This window comes from Wasmannia auropunctata, unplaced genomic scaffold (genome assembly GCF_000956235.1).
Source record: "Wasmannia auropunctata unplaced genomic scaffold, wasmannia.A_1.0 LD320929.1, whole genome shotgun sequence".
Taxonomy (NCBI): Eukaryota; Metazoa; Arthropoda; class Insecta; order Hymenoptera; family Formicidae; genus Wasmannia; species Wasmannia auropunctata.
In genome coordinates, this window is record NW_012041961.1 from 1 (window position 1) to 885 (window position 885).

The 885-nt window shown below is 25.8% G+C and overlaps 1 protein-coding gene across 1 annotated transcript; it reads left to right on the plus strand.

Moving 5' to 3' along the window:
- Positions 1–337: 337 nt before the first annotated feature.
- Positions 338–879, plus strand: LOC105460489 (the record flags this gene model as incomplete). The annotated part of the gene is made up of 2 exons (XM_011706943.1): positions 338–740; positions 865–879. Coding segments are annotated over exons 1-2 (403 nt in total), but the record flags the coding sequence as incomplete, so codon positions are not given.
- Between the last annotated feature and the right edge of the window lie 6 nt (positions 880–885).

Below are 885 nucleotides of genomic sequence, written 5' to 3' on the forward strand. Positions count from 1 at the left end.
TAAAAATTTTGAAATATTTGTTTAATTTAGTGAGTTTACATTTAATTTTATTTATTATAAGTTTTATATAATTCAATGACAATGTATTAACTGCAGTTATTCTATTTAAAAAATATAATCAAATCTATACACTTTAAAAACAACTTTAAATATTAAAATAGTTTATAATATAAATATTAGGAACAAATTGTGTTCACGCAATTATTATATTACAAAATACTCTCTTTATCTTGAAATTGTTGTATTTCAACTCATTTTATATATCTTAGCCAATATAATAAATATTGGAAATTATATAGAAATATTGAGATTATTATTTATTATAAGAAATATTGAGTTTCACATTAAACAGATGATTTATATTATATTTTTTATAGCATCCTACATTCATGTGTGCGGCCGCAAAAATCCTAATTTTAACAAATGCCTTTTGGACAGTATTAACATTGCAAAGGCTAAGGTCTGTACAGGGATGCCAGAATTTGACATTTCTCCGAACGAGCCACTGACTGTGGACAAAATAGTTATGTACAACACAAACAACCTTAAATTAAATTTCGAAGATGTAAAAGTGAGAGGATTTTGCAATTTTGAAGTAAAGTCTATTAACACATCCTCTGATAGGCTTCACTTTGAAATTGATGTTGTGGAAAAACGTATTCAATTGGCCTCCAAGTATGACTTCGACATACGTATATTGGTGTCACTTGCTAATAAGGGACTTATTCATGCTATTTCAGGTACATAAAACAGTTCATCTTACATTAAACCAAGACGAAAGTTTAGAATTATTTACTTAAATATGAAAAATTCAAAATTCTAGTTATTATTCTATTGAAATAATTAAACTATTTTTTCCGTCAGATAACACAGACGTAAAATTGA